Source organism: Lolium rigidum, chromosome 7 (genome assembly GCF_022539505.1).
Source record: "Lolium rigidum isolate FL_2022 chromosome 7, APGP_CSIRO_Lrig_0.1, whole genome shotgun sequence".
Classification (NCBI taxonomy): Eukaryota; Viridiplantae; Streptophyta; class Magnoliopsida; order Poales; family Poaceae; genus Lolium; species Lolium rigidum.
The window spans coordinates 132,366,855-132,386,720 of record NC_061514.1 but is presented as its reverse complement, the minus strand read 5'-3'; the positions used below and the strand labels follow the sequence as shown (position 1 = coordinate 132,386,720).

Below are 19,866 nucleotides of genomic sequence, written 5' to 3'. Positions count from 1 at the left end.
GATTAACTCTCTGCACTAGATGAGGAAACATATAGTACCTTGAAGTAGAATCTAGCCAATACTTGATTAATAGGTCGATTCTTATCTCCGTGTAAATTTGTCGCCGAGTTGCTTTCGCAAAATTAGTCTCGAACCGCTGCCTCGCCGAGACCTAAGAGATGAGTACTCGATTAACCGTGGAAACATGAGAAACTTAATGCCCGATTGGAAACGGCAAGGGTTGCAGAGTCCTATGCTACGCCTACACGTAAAGTTTCCATGCCGCATATCAGGTGGTCCTTGTTCATCTCATACACGGGAAAGAAACTCCGTATACATTAATACATCTCTACTGTTGAAATATCATAACTCTTTTTTTTTTGCGGGACAAATTGAATTTCATAACTCTATAGGTATATAAAATCTTTGACGATGGCGGCGCGGCCTGCGTCATTCTACCTCTTGGGGCATCGTTTTTGGAGCAGCTGCTGGATGTTGGTGGATGTCGGTGGAGTTGTATTCATCTACCACATTGTTGGCGCTAAGTCTCAGTGGCATGGTACTGCAGGGTATCGACGACAGATGCGGGATGATGTATGCGTGCAGGATGGTGGAGCCGTCTGGCGTCATGGTGGCATCGACGACATGTCTTGCAAGGTTAATGCGATGATCTCTCTTGAAGATGGTGTCGGGGAAGACGACGGTAGCAACTTCTGTGGCGTGTGCGTTGGCGTGCGTTGAGAGTCTGCTCGACTGGATGTGCTTCCCATCTGCTATTGGGCGGTTTTGGGAAGGCATTTAGTTTTTTGGATGATGTGAGTTGGTGTATTGTCACCCTGTTCATCCCACTGTAGGTATAGTAAGGTTGCTTCGAGATTGATCTTTTGTATTATTCTTGTAAGGTTTTGTGAATAATCTAATAAAAAAGCCGCAGAAGCTGGGGCGATATTTCCCCCATTTCGAAAAAAAATATAAAATCTTTGATTTGATGTTCATTTTATATCTAAATTATAAAATTATTATAAATAAGATCCACCAAAGGTTCATTTTCACAATTTATTTATTCAGTGTAGTAGTCGTTGATATTTTCTTCCATATATTTGGTCAGAATTCGTAAATTCTTACTTTTAGTTAAACGTATATATGATAGGTATTTCGGAATGAATCCAGTACGGAATAATATTTTTTTATGATTGAGGTGAAAACAATCTCGCTTTGTTTGTATCTTTCGAAATATGAACAATGCTCGTTGAAAGGTGGACACCACATATTAGGGTGGGCAACAAGTTGTTAGTAAGGAACGGTAGGCACACCTCACTAACTCTGGATCTCATTTTGTACTCCATTTGTCCCAAAATACCGTATAATTTAGTGAAAAATCAAAGTTACTCCTCGAAACAGGTTTTCACCTCGCTATATTAATATAGCAACCACCCGATACAACGAACAAGCTGGGCCGCAGCACAACCAAGTCCAAAAGAAAAGACAAAGAAATGAAAGAAAAACTAATGCCGACACCGGCAGATCGACGAAAACGATGACGACCCGCAACCCTCCGAAGAAGTACCACCACGCTCCTAGCATGCCGAGACGCCGCATACCAAGAAACACTTTCAGCAAGGAAACGACGACGACACCGCTGCTGCCCGTAGTATTCCTAGGGTTTCCCCCGGTACGCGGAGGGGATTAAGGAGGAGGTACACCCGACGCCCTTCAGGAAGGCAAGGTGACACCCGCAGGCATCACCGCTTTGGTGTCGAACATGCCGACAAGGATTTCTCCCGACCACCCCAGACGCTCCGACGTGCTCCACCTAACATGCCGCCCACGAGCACACGCCACCATGGTCTTGTAGCCATCCTCGTCACCTAACTATGGTCACTGGAAGAGAAGGGATGCAACAGGGATAGGGGTAGCAGCACCCCAGCTGCTCGAGAGGGAACTGCCTCCACCGCCTTCGCGGTAGCCGACCGGATGTGGCAACGAGTCAAACCAGACCCGAACTAGCCCGGCCAGACCCAAATTGGCCCGCAAAGCCCCACTGCTACGCTGCAGCTGGCCGGCCGAAGTGCCGCCGCAACCCACCCACCGCCATTGTGCCTTCTCCGACTCCAGGGAGCACCGCCGGTGTGCTAAACGCAGGTCGACCGCCTAGCCCCTTTGGACCCAGATCTGGGCTGAGCAGGCCCTGCCATGACACTGCCTACACTGCTCCGCCGCCCCTCCTCCCACCCGATGCGCAGGTTCCACTTTGCCACGTCGGACCGCCGCCAGCCCGAGGTCCCCGCGCCCCCAGCTTCGCAGCCGGTAGAGTCATCCCCGTCGCCGGCACCGCACGGGCAACGCCCGGCGGCACATGCCGACGAAGGCGGCAGGGGAGGGCGGGGGAGGAGGAATGAGGGGATCTGGGGAAGAGGCGCGGCCTGGCCGCCGCGCGGGCGGCACAGGTCTCGAGAGCGGAGGATCGGGAGGGGAGGGGAGGGGAGAAACTTCTTTCCAAAAATCAAAGTTACTAAGTTTGACCAAATACACGTGAAAGGAAATCCACCTTTGCCACACCCGCTGCCGAACCGCATAACCTCGCAACAGCCCATTATAAGGGTACTACAGTCTTAGTATCCATTTGTCAAGAAAAAAATACGTTGGGAGAAGTTTTATGCTATGGACATTGCGTTTTATAAATTTTACTACTCCACAATCATTCGTTTGCGAGTTCCACAAGTACCTCTTCAAATACATCGAAGTAGTTTGTTATGAGATCAAGAAATGATTTAACTTTCATTGCCGCAATCTTTGTACAGTTTTAATCTTAACAACTGTAATGGAGCATTACCAAACTATATGTAGCGCATGAGATTTCTTCTTGGCAAAACAGAGAGACGAAGAAAAAATGGAGACGCGGGGAATCGAACCCCGTGCCTCTCGCATGCGAAGCGAGCGCTCTACCATATGAGCTACGTCCCCTTCTTGGAAACTGTGCCAAAGTGCTGTAATCAATTCGTAAATTACGATTCGAGTCGACTATGTATCCTGCAGCTGCAAACTGGTAAATTCAGACGGCCGATGAGCTTCAGGTTTCCGGGTACGAGAAGGTGATCCCGACATCACGTGAATCAAACTGTGCTTTTCTGCTGACCATTCCAATAACAGTCGCTGACCACCTGGGCTTCAATGCTCTTCTACACAGTAGTACCATATTCCATCCTTGCTCATATATAAGCACATTTTTCTAGAATTAACTTTGGCTTGTCGATTACTAGTATCTGACACTAAACGACACAACTGAGACGTGTTTTCAATACGAAACTAAAGATACCAATTCACATAATCTACATATGATTAGACAAATTCCTTGACAGAGATAGCATTCGAGAAGAGCTTGCACGTTATATTAAGTTCTTGACAGAATAAGAGAAGACGGCACAATATGGACATGTCACATGATATTTCACTTAGCATTACACGTTACGCATATCAATAGAAAAGGATCACACAAGTTTAACATCATTCTACAAACACGTGGATGATCAAAGTCAAGAGAATGTTAAAACCATCCAACAGATATACAAGGGCAAACATAACAACTTACACATCGCACAGGGGCCCTAAGATGCACAGCACGGAGTAGCAAGTTCTAGTATTAGGGAGATTTAGCTTCTCAAACCAAAGTCAGCGAAATACAAGTGCATCAAATCCAATCCAGATCGACAGCAAGATATGAAGAACAGGATGCCACACAACTAACTAAGTCATCTGAAGCAACTGGGCGAGTCACATTCTTCCCATCTTGGCAGGCGGTTACCTTGCACAACGGTGTACAAATGCAATTGCTGCTAGTGTAGAGTGGCTACGATCTGCAAGTAGCAGGCCCTAATCCATTTTCCAAAGCTTGTCACAGATCTCAACTGGTGGCATTGTCTTCTCAAACTCAAACTTATGTAGCTTCTTCTTGTTCTTGTCAACAATATCTGATAAAGGCTAAGGACTCCACACAAGTTTTGTTCACTGTAAGACAAAAGCAATACTCTGTAATGAAGTCCAAAGAGAAGGCAGAGTAGCAGAAACTGGCATCCTTCCTTGACTAGGAAAAAAAAAAGCCGAAACAGTAACATATTGAAAGGATACATCCAGAAATCTTATCCCGGTCTTCAAAATTTGGCATTATATTCGTAACTGACACACACATGGAAAGCGTATTTCTGCACAAAAAGGTAGCCAGTCAATTTAACTGATAAACAGGGCAACCAGTAAAAGCGACAGTGCCTAATCTAATCTCATATTGAATTAGTTGGCAGCATTCATATAAATTTCAAGCAGTATTTAAGCAAGTCACCAAACTTTGCACGGGAAAGATAAGGAAATGGTAGCAATCAGTGGCAAAATATGTCAGAGGAAAGACAAGGCAGCAATAGCATTATCCAAAAATCAAAATTTTGTAACGAACTATAAGTATCGATTTTGAGTTGGTGTATCTTATAATATGATAAATATCAACCACACTACTACATCAAATTTGCTATTGCATTGGATAGATGGACAGCGTCATGGTACTGCTAACATTACAGCCAGGTTTGCCCATAAGAGAGTTTCTGAATAGTTTTGTCATCAAAATAGTATTCTTGCTGATGGTATGTGTGTTTGAGGAAACAAAATACACTCAGTCACAGAGAGAACGAATCTCGACTTACTGCGCCTTGAGCAAGTCTTTCTCCTTCTTTTTGACAGCATCCTTCCTTTCTTCTATTGAAGCCCTTTGAAGGTCTAGGTTATCAAGCTCACCACTTAGTGCCGTGTTGACAACGTAAACTGTATTAGCAATCTAACTTGATATACCACTTCAGATGATAGAGCTATGGATGCTGAAGTAAGAACTTATCTTAATTCTTGGCGAAGTTGTTGCTCGCTCTGGAGCTTCTCTTCCATCTCATTTTGCAGCGTGTTCAGTTCTTCATCAGTAACTGTTTCAGACTTCACTTTGTCTATCTTTTCCTTGCAAGAGTTTATCTTCTCCTGATACTCTGTTGTTCAAAAGAAGCATGGCATTTTTATTGTGAAATACTAAAACAGTCAATCACTAAGTTTGCTGCAACACAACTTCTGTAATTTTCTCAAAAGTAACCGATTGTTTATTACTAGTTTGTTTGCATAGCAGGTGCTTGAATGAATGAACTTGAAGTGTTTCGTCAACCCTTTGGTATGCAGGTGTTGTAATGCTAAGTAAATTACTACTAGATGATATATTAACTCTGGTCATAAAATTGTGACATGCGTTGGTTTCTGTTCTAAAATCAACCCTTTTATGCAAGATTTTCAACCACACATGCTCAAATTACTAGTGGTATATAGTACATTAATCTCAAATTTCCGCACGGAACTTGAGTACTCAAATCGTTTTCACCATACGAGGGGTCCTGAACATGACATGAATCCGAATCTCAACAGGGACGGGGAGAACGGACCTTTCACTTGGAGCTCGAGGTCCACGGACTCGGAGCGGCAGACGGAGCGCAGCATCAACGCCCTTTCGCCGGCCTGCGCGAGGGATTCGCCGTCCTTTGTGTCGAGGAGCACCCCGATGAGGTCGTCGCCGAGGGAAAGGAGGTTGGCTACCTCCACCCGCCTACCGGCATCTGCCGCCATCGGAGAGGCGCCGGCGAAACCCTAAACCTATCTCGCTTCTCACGGGCCGAGAACTGGTGACGAGATATGGATTGGGATCCGTAGGTCGCCGGCGTTCAGGCGCCGCCGCTGCTTCCTCGTGTACAACAAGTGAAGAATTGGTTGAGAATTTTGATTTCGATGTGGCTCGTCCTCGTGTACAACAAGTGAAGAATTGGAGAGTTCAGGAGAATGGCTACTTTGGGCTCTAATTTCACTCACTGGCCCAGTTAGGTCTCTATGGGCCGCGCCCCTCCCGTGTCTAAAAAAATACACCCTCCACCTAGAATAATCAAATAAGTGCCTCAAATTTATCTAGGTTGGCACTATCTATATCCGAGTCACTTATTTCTTGAGTGAGGAAGTAATCAAATATCGATTCTTAGATTCTCAAAATAAATAAAAAACTCGAAACATGATTTTGTCTATCTTTATAGGTAAAACCACACATGGCCCATAGGAGATGATGAGGAGACCCTCTTACATAGCAAATCGGAGATAAAAAACAGAAAGTACAAGAATAACCAAGATTTGCTACCCACGACACCGAACAAGCTAGAAGGATAACGGAGCTCCGCGCCGACGCCCTCAAGAGCGTAACGACACAATGCTCTATCGTCGGCCAGGCCAATCGGTCAAAAAAACTTCACACGGAGCCCACAGGTGGAGAATGTGCTCACAGAGGCACCCGCAAGAGGGTTACGACACTCGCAGGCGTTGGAGCATTGAGTTTTCGTCCGGAAAAACCCTTGAACCACAACCGGTATTACCGTCTGCCCACTATCCCCAAGTTAAGCCTCTAAAACGCAAATTGGGAGCTGCGAAAAACCCTAGCCGCCTCCAGGTAGCCCACATGACTCAGAGGTGTCTGTGCCGCCACCGCAAAGCCATCGTCTCCCACACCCAGCTTCCCCACCACCGCCATAGGAGTCCATCTCCAGTGGACGGCGGTAGGGCGCCATTTTCACCTCGCGAGCCCACCATCCACCCAGGAAATCCCTCCCAATCGACCACCGACCTCCACCACGGAGCAAGGCGTGCTTCAGGCTCTAACGGCAGGCCTGCTACTCCAGCCATCTCTCGGCACACTTAGCTCGGCCTCGTGGGAATCGACACCGGCAGTGGGCGGCACTCGCACGCCCCCAGTCCGTGTCGATCCGTTTTCTGCTGTAGCGAAAACATGTATCCTAACCAATGTCAACCCGCAAGGGTGGACAAGCACCTGATCTTGTAACGCTCTTTTGATGCAATATATTTAGGTGGGAGTTCTCTCTCGGTTTAAGCTTTAAACAGAAGTTTGGGAGCTGCTTTTGCTGAAGCGCCGCTAACCCCATATCCACATCACCCGCTCCTCGCCAAAAAGAAAAAAAAAAGATCAATTTCCTAAAATCATTAGTACAAAAAAAAAACCCTAACAAAAATCTGAATTGGCGGTGGCGGTACTTCCTTGTGCGCTTTTGCTTTGGCTTCTGATTGTGTAGGAAGGTTTAGCACGCGGCATTCATCCTTGCGGAAGATGGGGAACATAATAGCCTCAAATTCGCATCACATTGTGCTAATGCGCTGAAGAATGTTGCTGGAATGCCAATATGGAGTTATACGACGACACGGAGCTGTGTGCATTGCGTCTTGCTGGTGTGTGTCAGCTCTAACCCTCACTCACGATCACGATCGAACGAGAGAGAGAGGGAGCTGGAAGTAGACGATGTACACTTGGTAGTTTTGGTGCCCTGCTTTTCTGTTTCATTCATCCTCTTATTGAGCGATTACAAAGCAATGCCGTGACTTTCGCCATGTTCCCGACTGAATCGTGCCATCCCACGACTCGGAACAAGCTCCACGACGATCCTACAAACATGGAGGTGCTCGCACTAAACACGACGCGGTCCTCCTAAATTCTCTCTAACAGAAACCCTGACGAAAATGTCGAAACTGGATCCTATCGACACTAACAGCTACTAACTGAAACTTATTCAACAAATCTCCCCCTAAGTTTTAGTCGCGGATGATGTTGGTGACGCCGATCCTCGCGCGCAGGTCCTGGAACCGAACGCGCCCAAGGGACTTGGTGAGAATATCGGCGAGCTGGTTGGTGGTGCCGATGTGTTCGACGGCGACCTTGCCGTCGGCGACGTACTCCCTGATGAAGTGGTGGCGAGTGTCGATGTGCTTGCTGCGATCATGGAACACTGGATTCTTGATCAGCTGTATGGTGCTTTGATTGTCGATGAAGAGCTTCACCGTCTTCTCCTCCTCGTTGAGCAGTTCGCCAAGAAGACGCCGGAGCCAAGCTGCCTGGCACGCAGTCGCTGTGGCAGCCATGTACTCTGACTCACACGACGAGAGTGCCACCGTCTTCTGCTTGACAGACTGCCAAGACACTGGGCAGCCGTTGATGAGGAAGAGACTGCCCGCCGTGCTCTTGCGATCATCCAGGTCGCCGGCCAGGTCTGCATCATTGTAGCCCACGAGCTCGAGCTGCTCGCCGCCGCCACGAAGTGTGCACCCGTAGCTCTTGGTGCCTGCGATGTACCGAAGAAGATGCTTGACCATGCTCAGGTGTTCCGTCGTTGGCGTCTCCATGAAGCGACTGACGAACCCCACTGCAAACGCAATGTCAGGCCTGCTATGCACCAGGTACCGGAGACCACCGACGATGGAACGATACATCATGCCATCCACCGGTGGGTTTGAGCTGATCTTGCTCATCTTCAGGCGTGGCTCCATTGGCACCTGGGTCGTGGTGCAGTTTGCCATTCCAGCCTTCTCCAGGAGCTTGCCGGCGTAAGCGGACTGGCAGAGGGTGATCTCGCCGCCGCCCTGAGACACTTCGATGCCTAGGTAGTAAGCGAGGAGACCCAGGTCACTCATCTTGAACCTGTTCATCATCTCGCGCTTGAACTTGGCGATCTCCTGCTTGCCGCCGCCAGTGACGATCAGATCGTCGACCTAGACGCCCAGCAGCAAGCGTGAATCATCCTCGCCGCGTGTGTACACTGCGTGCTCTGATGGGCTCCTGGTGAAACCCAGAGAGAGGAGCGTGCTGTCGAGCTTTGCGTTACAAGCTCGCGGCGCTTGACGCAGCCCGTAGAGCGCCTTCTTCAGGCGCAGCACCTTGCCCTCCATGCCGTCGACGACGAAGCCAGGGGGCTGGGAGACATACACTTCCTCCTCAAGGTCGCCATTCAGGAATGCGTTTTTTACGTCGAGGTGGTGCACCTCCCAGTTGTGATGTGCGGCGATGGCGAGGAGGACGCGCACCGAGTCCAGGCGTGCAACTGGCGCAAAGACTTCTTCAACGTCTATGCCAGCTCGCTGCGCATAGCCCTTCGCCACCAGCCTCGCCTTGTGCCGCACCACTTCTCCTGCTGGGTTTTTCTTCAACTTGAACACCCATTTTAGCCCGATGGGACGGTGCCCAGCAGGAAGGTTGGTGAGCTCCCAGGTGTGGTTCTCCTCGATCGCGGCCATCTCCTCAGCCATGGTTGTGCGCCATCCAGCTTCTGCTTGAGCTTCACTGAACGACGCAGCCTCCTCTCCTTCGTCAAGGAGGAGCCCTCGTTCGAGTTCGGCGTCAATGTTGGCGACGGTCCTGTACCTGCGCACATGAGTGTCTCGGTCCTCCATAGACGGAGTGTTAGCACTGGAGGGCGTCGCGAACTCCACGGAGGGCTCCAGGGAGTCCCCTGTGTCGTGGAAGTGTGGGATCGCCGGTGTCTGTGGTGACGCCGTGCCGTGCGCGCTCTGTGCGTGCTCTGGCGCTGGAGATGCCGCGCCGTGCGCGTTCGGTGCGCGCTCTGGCGTGGGAGGATCGGCACCAGACCCACGTGGAGCAGCGGCTTGAGCGAGCGTGTACTCCACGTCGAAGTCGCTGTTCACTGCTTCCAGGCCGCCGTTCTCCCAACTCCATGACGCAACTTCGTCGAAGACAGCGTCGCGCGTGACATGCACCGTCTGCGTCAAGGGGTCGAAGACCTTGTACGCCTTGGAGCCTGGCTCGTAGCCCAGCAGGACCATCTTCCTGCTGCGGTCCTCGAGCTTCTTGAGGTGTGGCCGAGCCGTTTTGACGTGCACGACGCAGCCAAAGACCCGCAGGAAGTGCATATTTGGCATCTTGCCGTGCCAAAGTTCGTACGGCGTCTTGCCATCCATGGCGCGCGTGAAGGAATGGTTCAGGAGAAACACCGCCGTCTTCACTGCCTCCCCCCAAAACGTGTTGGGCACACCTCGCCCTTTGAGCATGCTGCGTGCGGTGGCCACCACCGTCTGGTTGCGGCGTTCCACCACGCCATTGTGCTGCGGTGTGTAGGGCGCGGAGAGGTGGCGTTGGACGCCTCTGTTGGCGCAGAACTCGTCGAAGGAGCGGGAGGTGGACTCCCCCCCCCCCCCCTCGGTCGGTCCGAAGGGTGCGCAGAGTACAACCGCTCTGTACTTCGGCGGCTGCCTTGATGCGACGGACCGCAGCTTCGGCCTCATCCTTGGTGGAGAGCAGCACCAGCCACATGTAGCGGCTGAAGTCGTCCACCATCAAGAGGAAGTAGCGCTTCGCTCCTGGCGTCACCGGCGTGATCGGTCCGGAGAGGTCGGCGTGGATCAGCTCGAGGCGTTCCGTGGCGCGGTACTTCGCCACCTGCGGGAACGAGGCGCGCCTCTGCTTCCCTGCCAAGCAGGCGTCGCAGAGCTGGTCCGTGTGGCCGATCTCTGGCAGCCCGCGAACCATGTCGTTGCGTGACATGGCGCGGAGAGCACCGAAGTTTTGGTGGCCGAGCCTCTCGTGCCAGGTCCAGCTGTTGTCGCCGGAACGCAACGACAAGCACACCGGCTGCACCACCTGCAGGTTCACCTTGTAGACACGGTTCGGGGAGCGAGGTACCTTGGCGAGCAGGCGATTGCTCCGATCCCAAAGGGACATGAAGCTGTTGCAGATCGCCGAGGGACAGCCGTTTTCATCGAGCTGGCCGAGGCTGACGATGCTCGTCTTGAGCTTGGGGATGAGGTAGACGTCCGTTAGGGCGCGGTGCTCGTCACCACGCACCGCGATGACCACGGTGCCACGCCCAACGATGTCGACGATGGAGTTGTCGCCGAAACGCACCGTGCCAGTCACCTTGGTGTCCAGCTCGGCGAAGATAGCCCGACTGCCGGTCATGTGGTTGGATGCGCCGCTTTCGAGGTACCAGGGCACGTCGACCGGCTCATGCTCGTCGCCAAGTCGCACCTTGGCTCGCTCCTTGTTGAGGAACACGTTTCCGCCTACGCGTTCGGGCTCGTCGGCGACTGGGCACAGCTGCGCCATGAGAAGCGCGGCCGGCTCGTCGTCGTCGCCGTCCTTGACCAGGTGAGCCTCCTCCCTTTTCTTCTTGCGACAGTCACGGGCCCAGTGCCCGAACTTGCCGCAGTAGCGGCACTTGTTGTCGCGTGCGGCGCCGCCGCCGCTCGCCCCTTGCGGCTTGTCGCGCGCGGCGTCGTTCCCGCGCCCCTTGTTGCTGCGGTTGCCGCCGCCGCCACCGCTACCTGACGAGCCGTCGCCATCGCGGTGCTTCATGCGGGCGCGCCACTGCTCCTCCGTGAGCAGCAGCTGGCCGCCGCCGGCCGTGCCTGCGGGCTCGTCCTCGTCGTCTTCCTCGCAGACGTTGAGGCGCCCCGTCAGTTCTTCAATGGACATGGTTTTGAGATCGAGGAGACTCTCGATCGACCGCGCCATCTGCTTGTACTTCTTTGGCACGATCCGCAGGTACTTGAGGATCACCTTCTTGTCGTCGATGGGGTCTCCATGGATGTCCAACTGGTGGACCAGCTCCTGCAGCCTCAGCCCAAAATCATCGACAGACTCACCGGGTTTGAACCGAAGATCCTCGTACTGCTTGCGGAAGTTTTGGGCCTTCGAGTCCCTAACTCGATCTGCCCCGACGCGGATCGTCTTGATCGCATCCCACGCCTCCTTCGCCGTGTCCTTGACGGTGAGCATCAGAATCATCTCCGGAGGTACGGCGCGGAGGATCGCTTCCAACGCCGCACGGTCATCGCCGTACTCACCCACGCCCGTGTCGATGACGTCCCACAGGTGACGAACCTGCAGGATCACCTTCATGAGCAGCGACCAGGTGTTGTAGTTCGTCCTCGTCAGCACGGGCCATGCCGTGCTGGAGCTGCCGCCCACGTCGCGCGTGGAGCGCGGGACAGCCAGTGCCCTTTGTGCTGAGGAGAGTGGTGATGAAGCGGCGCCCGAGTTCTTCCCGTCCTTGTCCGCGTCTGCGGCGGCCTTCTTGGACGCGTCATCGCCGTCCTTCGTCATCGCTCTCTCCCAGACACCTCCTAGGCTCTGATACCACTTGTCAGCTCTAACCCTCACTCACGATCACGATCGAACGAGGCAGAGAGAGAGAGAGGGAGCTGGAGGTAGACGATGAACACTTGGTAGTTTTGGTGCAGCGTACGACTTGCTGCTTTTCTGTTTCATTCATCATCTTATTGAGCGATTACAAAGCAATGTCGTGACTTCCGCCACGTTCCCGACTGAATCGTGCCATCCCACGACTCGGAACGAGCTCCACGACGATCCTACAAACATGGAGGTGCTCGCACTAAACACGACGCGGTCCTCCTAAATTCTCTCTAACAGAAACCTGACGAAACTGTCGAAACTGAATCCTATCGACACTAACAGCTACTAACTGAAACTTATTCAACAGTGTGCAGCTTGTTCACGAGGGAAGCAATCTGGGATGCCCGTAATGTAGACAGGTCTGCTTGTTCATTAGATTTTGGTTATCATGTTTGGATGATTGATTAAACCTGCTATAATGGCGACTATTTGCTGGAAGCGCCCATAACGATGAATGGATATTTATCGTCCACTAGGAACCAAGCGAAGACAGAATGGCGGTGGAAGATGACAAAATTGGCTTGCAGAAATGCAGCGCGCAGCGTTGGTATTTAGCTTCACGGGGATGCGGGCCTGTAGGCCGCTCTTCTGGCTCCGTCGCCTGAAAAGCTTCGCGTTGCGTCCAGTTGGAACTTGTCAGGTTACCAAGGAGTAGCCGGGGCCTCTCTTTCACGGGCAGCGTGAAGGTACAGCTAAATCGGACATATCAAATACGAACTTCATGGCAGAAACAAGTGAAATCACGGGCAGCGTTCTCTCGTTCCCGGGCAGCGTGAAGGAGAAGGAGGCATAGCGGCTAGATCTCAAAGACATCAAACAAGAATTCTAACGGCAAAAAAAAAGAGTCGAACACGCATTTGTTATTTTCTTCTCCATCGACCGATCCATTTGCTGATCTGACTTACACTGGCGGACTGGGCACGGCAGTACGCATCCTGCTCGCTACAACGAGATCACGATCAGCATGGCCACGGTGGTCAGGTCCACGGCGTCGGCGTTTACCTTGCCCAGCGGCGACTCATCCTTCTTACCCGCGGCCGCGGCGCCACGCGCGCCGGCGAACGCGTCGTCGCAGTCGGTGGCGGCCCTCCTGACGGCGCCCATGTCGGCCACGTACGCCTGCTTCCGCCCCGTGGCCAGCGCGTGGACGGCGCTGTGCACCACGTTCAGCGCCTCGATGTACCGCTGCCGGCACGTGGCCAGCGCCGCCAGCTGCCCGTCCGTCCAGCCCCCGCGCCGCTGCAGGGCCTTGATCGTGGCCACCGCCGCCGTGTAGTTGGCCAGCGTCAGGTTCGTGGCGATCACGGCCAGCCCGTGCGCGTCCGCGGTGGCGCTCCCCGGCGCCGCCTGGAGCGTCGTCACGCAGAAGGCGTCCAGGTCCCTGCGTTCCGATCCCTTCGTCGCGTTCGCGCACGTCTGCTCCACGGTGGAGGAGGCGAGCGCCGCGTGGGAGCCGGCAAGGAGGACGACGAGGAGGGGGATGAGAAGCCTTGCTGCCATTTTTTTGGTTCGATGGTTTGATGGGATTGCGAAGTCTCTGCTGGCTTCCTGTATGAAGATGAGGCAAATCTTGAGGCTTTTGGTGGGTTTATGTAGTACTCCGTACTATAAGATCTCGTGAGCAAAGAGAGTAAATGGGAGATCAAATTTTGCGATATAGCTGTATCTTCGCTATATATGGATCTTCTCAATGAATTGACAAACAATGATCAAGTGCCACGACAAACGCGTCTTGGTAGTAATAAACAGCAAAAATTAGAGAAATGCGGCGTAATTTGTCATAAATGTACTACTGTCCAATGTTTTTAATGTTTAAATTAGCGGCCCACAAATGATGGACTTCAGGCAAATATTCCGCATAAAAACTACCACAAATCAGGCTACGGGTGCATTTGGTTTGGTTCCCAAATAGCCTTGCCAAAAAAAAAATTTGTTGCTCATAAAGTTTTGGTTATGTCAAGTCCTGATGATCATATGATCATCAGTAGTGGTGGTTGACTGTTGTCCTATGGTTTAGTGCTTTAATTGTGCTTCTCCTGATGTCTGTGTGGCACCAAAACTTGTGGTGATGCATGCTCTTGCTTGTTTCAGCATCTGCTGATGTTTGCAGTGATCATTAGGATCATATGCAAGTTCCTGATGCATGCTTTAATTGTCTATCTCATTTATCTGTATAGTTCTGGATTATTAAATGAATAAATGAGGTGAACTGCAGTGGTGATCCTATTGACGTTGTACGCGGAGTTGGACGCCGGGGAGCAGGGACGGCGGATGTAGAGCCAGTGCGTGGACAGGCGGCGGCGCAGCTATCGATGTACCTCTGCTTGTCGCTCTGTTTATTCGTACAGTGCAGAGGAACGTGGAGGGGGCCAAGGAAAATACGTATACTGTACTATACACAGGGAGATTATCATACAAGATGGCGTGGGCCAACACAAGAGGAGAGCTGGAGAAGTCTGATTCGTTGCAAGGACTCGGGTAGGTACTGGCGTCGGTAAAAACGAGTTTTCGCCCATCCAACGACGCTGCAACCTGGAGGTTGCTCGGGCCACAGCCTTCGGAGGATTTAAAACATTTTCCAAAAAATAAGTCGAATCACGCATCCCATGTTATTTTCTTCTCCATCGACCAATCCATCTGCCTACTGATTTGACTACCACTGGCGGAATGGCCACGGCAAGATCTACGTACGCACCCTCCTTGCTACAACGACATCACGATCATCATGGCCACGGTGGTCACGAGCTCGGCGTCCCAGTTCACCTTACTCGGCATCGACTTATCGTCCGGATCTGCACCGACGAACGCTTCTTCGCAGTCGAGGGCGGCCTCCCTGACTTCGCCCATGGCGTCCAAGTACGCCTGCTTCTGCCCCGTGGCCAGCGCGTGGACGGCGCTGTGCACCATGTTCAGCGCCTGGATGTACCCCTGCCGGCACTTGATCAACGCCCCCAGCTGCTTGGCCGTCCAGCCCCCGCGCTTCTGCAGGTCCTTGATCGTGGCCACCGCCGCCGTGTAGTTGGCCAGCGTCAGGTTCGTGGCGATCACGGCCAGCCCGTGGGCGTCCGCGGTGGCGCTCCCCGGCGCCGCCTGGAGCGTCGTCACGCAGAAGGCGTACAGGTCCCTGCGGTCCCCTCGCACCACCGCGTTCACGCACGTCTGAACCACGGAGGAGGAGGCCGTGTGGGAGCCGACGACGAGGACGAGGAGGAGGGGGAGCACAAGCCTTGCTGCCATTTTGAGCGCTGGCTTGATGGGTTTGTCAAGTTTTTGGTGGTTCGGTGTGGGGTGAACGGAGATGAGGCAAACCTTAGGCTTTTGGTGGATTTATATACTATACTGTACGCAGTAAGATCTCGTGGGCAAAGAGAATAAATGGGAGAGCAAATCTTTTGATACTAGTAGTACTAAAGCTGTAATTTCGCATAAATGGACTTTCTTTATGAGGTGAGAAACAATGATCAAATTCCACGGTAAATGCCTCTTGGTCATCCTTTATGTGAGTAATAAGCACAAAATGAGGGAAATGACTTATAGACTAGTCACAATGGATACTATCACATACTAATATCATCTATATGATACTAATGTATGTTAGTATCTCCATAATGGATGATATCATATAGTAGTATCATATTTTTATAACATTTATTAATTTGTAGAATTCCAATGCAAATATATGTACAAGATCTATTTGATATTAAATTTTCTAGTACTACGTGGTATGATACTACTATATTCTCTCATCTTTAATTGCGATGTCTGGATAGTCTTAGTATTTTTGGCATTATTTAAATTAAGACACATAAATGTACTACCTCCATCCTGAAATATAAGCTTTTTAAGAAAGCTAAAATGGTTTATATTTAGAGCAAAAAAAATATTATTTAATGTTTCAGCAGAGTATCGTGGAAATGACTTATAGACTTTGGACTGCTTGCCTGGCCTCACCGGTCTATGTGCCAGTTGTGCAAAATGCCAACCAGAGCAAAATCACATCGTATCGTAGCAGATGATGTAAAATAGAGAACACTGCCATTGGTCTAGACAAATATCAAGATATCAGATTCTAATTTTGTAAGATCATCGCAAACATATCAACATGATTAAAAGTTATTTAAGCATGCATAATTTCAACACGATGAGATAGAGCTTATTGCTCAGAATGTTTTAACATATATTGTTTTTTGTTTTCTCTCCGTCGTTTAAATATATTTATGAAAATTCTAGAAAAGATAAACTGCCTTGGGGTCATGTTGATGTCAGCACGACTGGATGCTCTCCTATCTACGAACCATACAACGGAGGAGCCGAAGAGGGGCTTTGCGAGCTAGCGTTGGATGTTGACGACCAAGGGGCACCAAATAGGGGCGGCGCCGCTGTTTATTGACCACCGGAACAACAAAAGTGAGGATGTCAAACAGCGGGGTGCGATGGTGATCGGCGTGGGGATGCTACAGAGCAAGAGGGAGACATGGGAGGGGTCCAGGAAGACCGTAAACTAGCCACAATTGCGACGAATGGGCATGTGTGACTAGAGATGACGAGATGACGTCGGGCGGACTTCGAAGAGATGAGATTGATTGACTCGATCGTGAGCTTCCCGGCAAGCTTGCGTCAATGAAGAGGTGGCAGAGCTTCGGCGAGGCTCGAAGGAGCTCAGCGAGGCCTGGTATTGCGGCATGAAGGGATGCGGGGACTTTTTTTTCACGTGCACGACAGAAGAACGGGGAGAGGGAGAATGGGTGTGGCGGCTAGGCTTTACGCGCATCAGAGCATCTCTAACCGAGCATCTCTAACAGAACCCGTAAATCTCGCCGGAACCGAACTTTTCCGGCGGATTTACGGGTTCGGGCTGAATGTGTCGCAGATCAGTGACCGAAAAGATGGGCTGGCCCGTAAAATAAGTTCAGGGGCCCGAACAACTCCCCGAACGGCCCCTATTAAAGGGTTCGCGGAGGGGAGTTCGGGTCGCAAACCCTACTCCCCTCCGCCGTTCCTCTCCCTCCGCCGCTGCTAAGCACCATCTCCGGCGAGCAATCCAGCGAGCCCCAGGCAGCGATCCACCGGCCGACGGTCGGCGATGGCGTCCCTTGGCGGCTCCGCAGGCCGTGGCGCCGGATTGGGCGGCGACGACTCGTCGCCGCGTCCACCCGTCTTCCGCACCGACGCGGAGCGGCGCAAATGGAACCGGTCGGAGGGCGCGCGCAAGCACAGCGCCCGCCGGTGGACGAACTGGGGGCTCATGCCCCCAGGGAAGCTCGCCAGGTACGGCAACGCCGGTGAGGGCTCCTCGTCCGGCCAGTCAAGTCGCGCACCGCGGCTCCCCGTCGCGGACAGCAGCGACGACGAGGTCCTCGTCCCCACGCGGTCGCCCACCTTCTCCGCCGGGGACTATGTCCACGGCAGCGATGAGGAGGACGCCGTCCTCGCGCAGACCAAGGCCATCAGCGCGGCGGAGGCTCGGCCATCCGCCTCGTCCGTGAATACGAGGCGGCCCGCCGGGAGGCCCGCGTCCGCCGCGTCAAGCTCGAAATAGTCGAGCTTGACGCCGACGACGCGTGAAGATCATCGACGGCAGCGTCGGCGCCCTCTGCCGCCGAAACGCTGCGCCACCACCGGCATCGCCGAGCGCGTAGGTCACTATCTTGGCCGCATTTTGCTTTCGCTTACTAGCGCCCGCCGGTGTACCAGTAATTTAGCTCTAATGTAACGAACAATGTATGTTTTGATGCTCAATCGGAGCATCAATTTGATGTCGAATTATGATCATCGCCTAATTTACCTGCGCCCTTTCAAATTCCGCTTTTCAGTTCCATTTCTACGGTTTCCTAATCTGCGCCACTGCCAAAATCTGCGCCACTATCGTTTTCGGAAGACTGAAAACCACTTTTTCGGTTTACACTTTTTTTGGACTCTGTTAGAGACGCTCTTAGAGTATTGATTTTGATTATTGAGATGTTCCGGCCACGCGCGGCACTGAGCGGAGACGATAAGAAACGAGTGGGCCGGAATTGTTCTACCTGCTTTCTTGTTTGTGCAGAAGAAAACCTGGGCCACTCATCGGCAACAGAATCGATAACCTTCCATTCATCGCTTACGCTGTTTTCTCCTCTGCACTACACCGGCCCCGGCCCAGGACACCATTTACCCGTGCTCTACTTACACATGGCGAGCCCAATCCCAATGGTTGCCACCCCAATCCAGCTCCAGCTCCAGACCGGCCGGCTCAGATTCAGCTCCCCCTACACAGCCTCCAGAGGGCGATTCGCGGCGGTGAGAGTGATGGCGTCGGCGGAGACGGTGACGACTGAGAAGCTGGGCGTGAGGGTGGAGCGCAACCCGCCCGAGACACGCCTCTCGGAGCTCGGCGTCCGCCAGTGGCCCAAGTAAGCTCCGATCTTGGCCTCCCTTGGCGTCTCTTTCTTGTCGGAACATCGACCGACGGTGATGCGACGGCGGCTGCCTTCCTGCAGGTGGGGGTGCGAGCAGAGCAAGTTCCCGTGGACGTACTCGGCCAAGGAGACGTGCTACCTGCTGCAGGGGAAGGTGAAGGTGTACCCGGAGGGCGAGGAGGGGTTCGTGGAGATCGCGGCGGGGGACCTGGTGGTCTTCCCCAAGGGGATGAGCTGCACCTGGGACGTCGCCGAGGCCGTCGACAAGCACTACAAGTTCGAGTAGTAGTTTCCAGTTCCACCTAGGCCGCCCGCCAGGCCAGCTGCCGCTGCTACTAGAATCTAGATGGAGATATTCCGGCAGATCAGATCGCAGCGCTCGTGTAACTTGTAGGCCGATCATGCTCCTGTAATCTCTCTCTTTATTGGAATAAGACATCGGAATAGTTGGTTGTGTTTGCTGAACCTTCTGTGAGGTGCTCCAGAACTGGAAGCAAAGAGTGAGCATCTCCGTCTTACGTTTGTTGGATCCCTCACACCTGTGTCCACTCGATTATGATACGACACAGCATGTTTGTTGGATCCCTCGCACCTGGGACGCTGACAAAAGTTTTTAGAGCATTTCCGGTTGCTGTCACTTAAACGGACCGGATCAGGTGTTTGGGAGGGAGAAGTTTTGTTTTCTTTGTGTCGTATTTGGGGAATGTTGCGCCCTTAAAAAAAATCTCAAATCAATGAAAAAATAAAAAATGGACAAAAATAAAGGTTACATTCAAATTTGATTATATTTTACAAAATATGATTATATTTTACAAGTTTGAATGAAAACACCTACATTATCTAACCTTAGCCTAATGGCCGTTCGGCGGTGCGTTCGACGGCTCTGCCCCGTCGTCGCCTCCCCTGCGTCATGTGCCGCTTCTCCCTACGAAGCATGACGAGAAGACGCTGGTGCTCGTTCGCCGCGTCATTGCCTACACTCCGCAACTGCTCCTGCTCGAGGTAGAGATCTACGCGACGTAGAATCCGCGTCGTTGTCCTCCTCACGGGCACGGGTGGCATCCTGCAGCTTCTTCTGCGACTCGAAAGGCTCGAGGAGCGCCAGCTGCTGCATCACCATCTCCTCCGGGTCCGGTCCGTCGTCGTCGGACCAATCGAAGTCGCCGTCGTCTTTGTCCTCCTCCTCCACTTGTGTCGTCGCCACCAACGCATCCGCCTCCGCCGCCCAGGCCGCCGCTTCCGCTGCTGCCGCCTCCTCCCGCAGCTGCTGCTCCAGCGGGTGCCACCGCTGCCGTTGATGGAGCTCTCGCATTCGCAGCAGCTCCTGCAGCTCCTCAATGCGCCGCTGCTTGTACAACTCGTCTGAACGCCGCTGCAGCTCCATCTCGTTCGCACGACGGCGCCACTGCAGCTGCTCTGCACGCTGCCGCTCGTCCATCTCCTCCGCCC

General features: G+C 52.5%; 4 protein-coding genes and 1 non-coding gene across 5 annotated transcripts; 1 reads left to right on the top strand and 4 right to left on the bottom strand.

Moving 5' to 3' along the window:
* Nucleotides 1-2,870: 2,870 nt before the first annotated feature.
* On the bottom strand, nt 2,871-2,943 carry TRNAA-CGC. The gene has a single exon. It is a non-coding gene; the product is annotated as a tRNA-Ala (tRNA).
* Nucleotides 2,944-3,469: 526 nt separating this feature from the next.
* LOC124675266 (kinetochore protein SPC24 homolog) lies at nt 3,470-5,729 on the bottom strand. Its single transcript, XM_047211334.1, has 5 exons — nt 5,439-5,729; nt 4,856-4,997; nt 4,668-4,769; nt 4,105-4,178; nt 3,470-3,947 (listed from the first exon to the last, which is right to left on the bottom strand). Exons 1-5 carry the CDS (start codon nt 5,617-5,619, stop codon nt 3,850-3,852), a joined length of 597 nt encoding a protein of 198 aa, XP_047067290.1. The 5' UTR covers nt 5,620-5,729; the 3' UTR covers nt 3,470-3,849.
* A 7,235-nt stretch (nt 5,730-12,964) lies between these two features.
* On the bottom strand, nt 12,965-13,522 carry LOC124674166. The gene has a single exon (XM_047210202.1). The coding sequence runs from the start codon at nt 13,520-13,522 to the stop codon at nt 12,965-12,967; it is 558 nt and encodes a 185-aa protein (XP_047066158.1).
* Nucleotides 13,523-14,725: 1,203 nt separating this feature from the next.
* On the bottom strand, nt 14,726-15,259 carry LOC124674227. The gene has a single exon (XM_047210265.1). The coding sequence runs from the start codon at nt 15,257-15,259 to the stop codon at nt 14,726-14,728; it is 534 nt and encodes a 177-aa protein (XP_047066221.1).
* Nucleotides 15,260-18,050: 2,791 nt separating this feature from the next.
* LOC124677300 lies at nt 18,051-18,935 on the top strand. Its single transcript, XM_047213304.1, has 2 exons — nt 18,051-18,411; nt 18,499-18,935. The coding sequence occupies exons 1-2, from the start codon at nt 18,191-18,193 to the stop codon at nt 18,701-18,703; spliced, it is 426 nt and encodes a 141-aa protein (XP_047069260.1). The 5' UTR covers nt 18,051-18,190; the 3' UTR covers nt 18,704-18,935.
* Nucleotides 18,936-19,866: the final 931 nt, after the last annotated feature.